The sequence below is a fragment of the Vollenhovia emeryi genome, unplaced genomic scaffold (assembly GCF_000949405.1).
Source record: "Vollenhovia emeryi isolate VEMERY1.0 unplaced genomic scaffold, V.emery_V1.0 DF941902.1, whole genome shotgun sequence".
NCBI lineage: Eukaryota > Metazoa > Arthropoda > Insecta > Hymenoptera > Formicidae > Vollenhovia > Vollenhovia emeryi.
Genome location: NW_011964464.1, coordinates 1 through 4448, shown reverse-complemented (window position 1 = coordinate 4448; position 4448 = coordinate 1). Strand labels below are relative to the sequence as shown.

At 35.6% G+C, this 4448-nt stretch overlaps 1 protein-coding gene across 2 annotated transcripts; it reads right to left on the bottom strand.

The window, feature by feature from the left end:
- Window positions 1-6: 6 nt before the first annotated feature.
- On the bottom strand, window positions 7-3465 carry LOC105570758 (putative nuclease HARBI1). Of its 2 annotated transcripts, XM_012028198.1 has the most exons (4): window positions 2631-3465; window positions 1792-2520; window positions 1580-1679; window positions 7-1495 (listed from the first exon to the last, which is right to left on the bottom strand). In XM_012028198.1, the coding sequence occupies exons 2-4, from the start codon at window positions 1854-1856 to the stop codon at window positions 1037-1039; spliced, it is 624 nt and encodes a 207-aa protein (XP_011883588.1). In that variant the 5' UTR covers window positions 1857-2520; window positions 2631-3465; the 3' UTR covers window positions 7-1036. The 2 variants fall into 2 exon arrangements, with proteins under 2 accessions (XP_011883588.1, XP_011883587.1); XM_012028197.1 differs by having other exon boundaries at window positions 1792-3465.
- Window positions 3466-4448: the final 983 nt, after the last annotated feature.

Here is a 4448-nt window from a genome sequence, read left to right as displayed (position 1 = left end):
GTGTGATACATTTTCTGAAAGGTCTCGGCAATACCTTTTCAACAAGCCCTAATCAAAAATAATCCGACGAGTATTTCCAAAGTTACGCTAATTTAAATGACTCCCGCTCGAAACCCAAACAAAATTTTTTCAAACGGCTGCCATTTCTCAGGGAAGCGATTTTCGACAAAAACTCAAATGGATGTTTCGTCTTAGAATTGTCCAAGGAATACGCCCCTGAAGTTAAGCTACTCATCACTGGACCACCCTGTATAGATTATAAGAATTGCAGTTTCTAAAAGAATACACATAAAATAATTGTTTATTCGTGTATTTTTAGGACGCACCACACACTTCAAGCTAGCGGAGAATTTCGCAGAAGTTTTTGCAAAAAGACAGGCCGAGGAAATGCAGAAAGTTATGCAGGAACAAGTGCAAATGTTTGATAAATCGATATATGCCCACATGGAGGAACAACGACGATGGGAAAAGGAAATGATGGAGAAAGAACAGCAGCATTAAATGTTACTCTTGGATAAAATGACAGGGTTAAAAACGGTGCAAACAGGCAACATCCAATATCCTCAGTATATACCAACTCAAATCCCTATGCATACGTTCCCGTCAACTGCCTCTACTCCAAATGTATATTCGTACCACTTATCGCCATCTCCTTCCTCATCATGCTCACCACCACCATCCTCACCATTTCCTGCAGTTCCTTCTCCGTTGCCATCACCGACTATACTACAGTCTTCGGTAACAGTGTTAACATCAAGTTCATCTTGTAACGATGATAATGAGAGAAGTACATAAGTAACGTAACGTAAATGTGATGTAAATGTGATGAAACGTTCTCATTTATTTTTGTTTATTATATTTTATATTGCAATATATTTTATAAGCGATAAAGGATATTATACATGTATAGTTATATACGTTTTATAGTATTCTACGAAAATTTATATACGTTTTATAGTTGTATACGAAAATTTATAAACAAAATAAAATGCAATACCAATATGCATACTGAACACAATATCTTAAATATCGTATCTTATCTTAAAACACTTGCACGCAACGAAAAATTATTACTTAAGTACTCTGTTAAATGTTGTCGAATAGTTGACCCAGAGATATTATCACGCTCTCGGTTAGTACCATCTACGGGCTGTGGATAAAGTACTTCTGCCTCAACTACATCATTTAGCCATTGTTGAAGAAACTGTTCCTTCTTACACTCTAGAAAGTTTTGTAAAATGCAACAAGCACTTGTAATATGTGGAACGAATACATAATTCACATCAATTCGTTTTAGGAGTATTCTCCAACGTGCTTTTAAACGGCCAAATGCCATTTCTACGGTAACTCTTGCAGAATTGAGATGTACGTTAAAGGATTCTTGTTCAGCTGTTACACTACCGGGATAGCCTTTTAGTAGCCACGGTAACAGTGGATACGCTGGGTCACCGACAATTAAATATGGTACTGCCACACCATTGATATTTCGTGTATCCTGTAATGACAGTTATACAATATTACAGTATTGCATAGTATACACATATTTACTATATACCATTTCTTAAGTTTGTATTCGTACCTGTGGAATAACATTGAGAGCATCTCTGTATAAACTTGAATCCTTGAATACAGCGGCATCATGAGTACTTCCAGGATGTCGAATACAAATATTTCTAAATCTATATACAATACGTTTATTAATGATTATCGATTAATTTATTGCCATTCGTACACTAAATGTAAATATATCGTCAACAACTGCCTGTAACACATATGAAGGCCAACCCTTACGGTTCACAAAATCTCGATAGCCTTCTGATGGAGCCAATATAGGTATGTGCGAACCGTCGATGCATCCAATAATTTGCGCAATGTGCGATATTTTCTCAACATGCATTGCTATTACTGAAGCTTCGTAGGCATCTGGCATGTGAAGATAATCTTTCATCATCACATCATTAATCGCATTTACAACTCTGTACAGACATTTTTTTACTGTAGATTTGTGGATTCCGAATACATTGCCCACAACACGGTATTCTGCACAACTTGCCATTTTATATAGAGCGACAGCAACTTGTTTTTCACATGATAACGGTTCTCTTGATTTTAAGAATAAAGGCTTAGGCTCCAAAGCAGGTCGTAGGAAAACGGCACAAATCATTGAAAGTCTCTTTACGCATGCGGAAACTTTCTATCCATTCTGCTTCAGTATATGTACATAGCACCATCTCCTTCCAAAAGTGAGTGCTTCTTGCCTTCATCCATGTGCTTCTTTCAACATGTATTGCATTGAAATACATTTCTAAAATATTAACCATAGGAACCATTCGCACATACTCTATAAACATTCTTTGCATCCTGTGCAATTGTCGAATTCTATCCCACATGTGTCTTCTTCGACGCATAATTTGAACAGAAATCATATTTCTCCTCTTCTTTTGCATCATAACACAATTTTGAAAAAACAGAATGTATTGTTCCAGCGATGTCATTTTGTACGTTACAATATGTATACAGCTGCAAAACGTAAATATGGTATACTGTTAACCTCAAAACATTTTCGCCGAATGTACAAAACACGATAGATGGCTCTTAATTCGGATCAGTGTGGACTAAATACGACCTACTCAAGTCTTTGTCACTTTTTAGGTCTCCTCAGTGTAAACACTTGGTAACTAGACCTACTTTGGGTCACGGTTTAGGTCAGGCCGCTTTTAGGTCTGTCGGTGTAAACTAAGCCCATGGGACCGCAGCCTTAAGAAATTGGCCAATCATAGTCGAGTATTTTCCTCATACTTAAAAGTGATTGGTCAATTCTTTAAGGCTTAGGGCTTCAATCACTATTGAAGATGGGCACTAATGCGTATCGCGTAACCAATCAGAAGAGTTTAGGATATTTAATTTCGCGTAACAGAAAAGATTTAAGAACGCAGAACGCTTCTGATGAAATGTTCGATATAGCATGTTTAGATAAATTTAAGACGGTCTTGAATAAAAGATCTGACTGTGAATGCCGGCCTCAGTCCTTAGTCCGATACGGGCTTAACGCATTGCATTTTCGCATGAACCTAATCTAACCCTAACCTGTGTTGTGTTTACATACTGTGATTTTTCTCATTTATCGTTTCAGCAAATACATTTTTGCCATAAAAATGTTTATTACTGAGAATTTAATTTTACGTGGAGTGTTTAATCTTTAAAATGAAACAGCTGTGTTGTGTTAGCAAAAACTATAAAGTGCACACATTACGTGATTTATCATATATTTCGAATACTCCCAGTCGACACAGTTGTGTGTTCACTATATAACAGCTATAAATTTCAACATCACATGTAATATAACGTGAAAGTTGCTGCAATGTTGTAGTTGCATTTAAATTTCGCCCTTTTTCAAAAGTAACTAAGATAGTATGTTAATGTTACAAATACATTATAATAAGGCATAGTTGCTATATATATGTTACATCCCAGCAAACACAAACAGTTACATAACTGTAAGTTAAAATTTCCTACTCAACAATGTAACTGTTACATAACACACGTGTTATATAACAGTTATATTGTTGAGTAGGAAATTTTAACTTACAGTTATGTAACTCTTACTTTTGTGTTTGCTGGGATATAATATAGCAACGATGGAATACCATGCTATTCATAAAACATTTATATAACTTATATATAAATAAGGTATAACCGTGGTAATAAAACGATGTCACGTTTATATTACAGGAAAAATAAACGTTGCAATAAATATGTAATATAAAAATATTTTATTTCTTAAAAATGACATATATTTATAAAACTACATATATATTTATGCATTTTCAATATTTTGCTTCCTCATAGAGGAAGCTTTATTTTCGTGAAAAAATTTTTTTTCCAGTTTTCTTTGGGAATATGTTTAAAATGTTTTAAAATGTCTAAAAATAATATTTTCACAAAATGTGTGTGTGCATGTGTGTGTGTGTGTGTGTGCGTGTGTGGGTGCGTGTGCGTGTGCGTGTGCGTGTGCGTGTGCGTGTGCGTGTGCGTGTGCGTGTGCGTGTGCGTGTGCGTGTGCGTGTGCGTGTGCGTGTGCGTGTGCGTGTGCGTGTGCGTGTGTGTGTGTGTGTGCGCGTGTCTGTACGCATTCAAATGTCTGTGACTGCTCTAACTTCCGTAAATTTTGAGATATCGGGCTATTTTTTTTTTTTAAAACGTCGAGAATCACTAAAGGAAGGTTGGTATTGATTTTTGCGATGATCGGTAAACGTGTTTCTTTTTAAAAAATTTTGAATTTTTTGAGAAATGTCTGTGACCGATCTAACTTCCGTAAATTTTGAGATTTTGGGCTAATTTTTTTATTAAAACGTCGAGAATCACTAAAGAAAGGGTGCTATTGATTTTTGCGATGATCGGTTAATGGGTTTCTTTTTGAAAAAATTTTGAATTTTTTAAGAAATCCC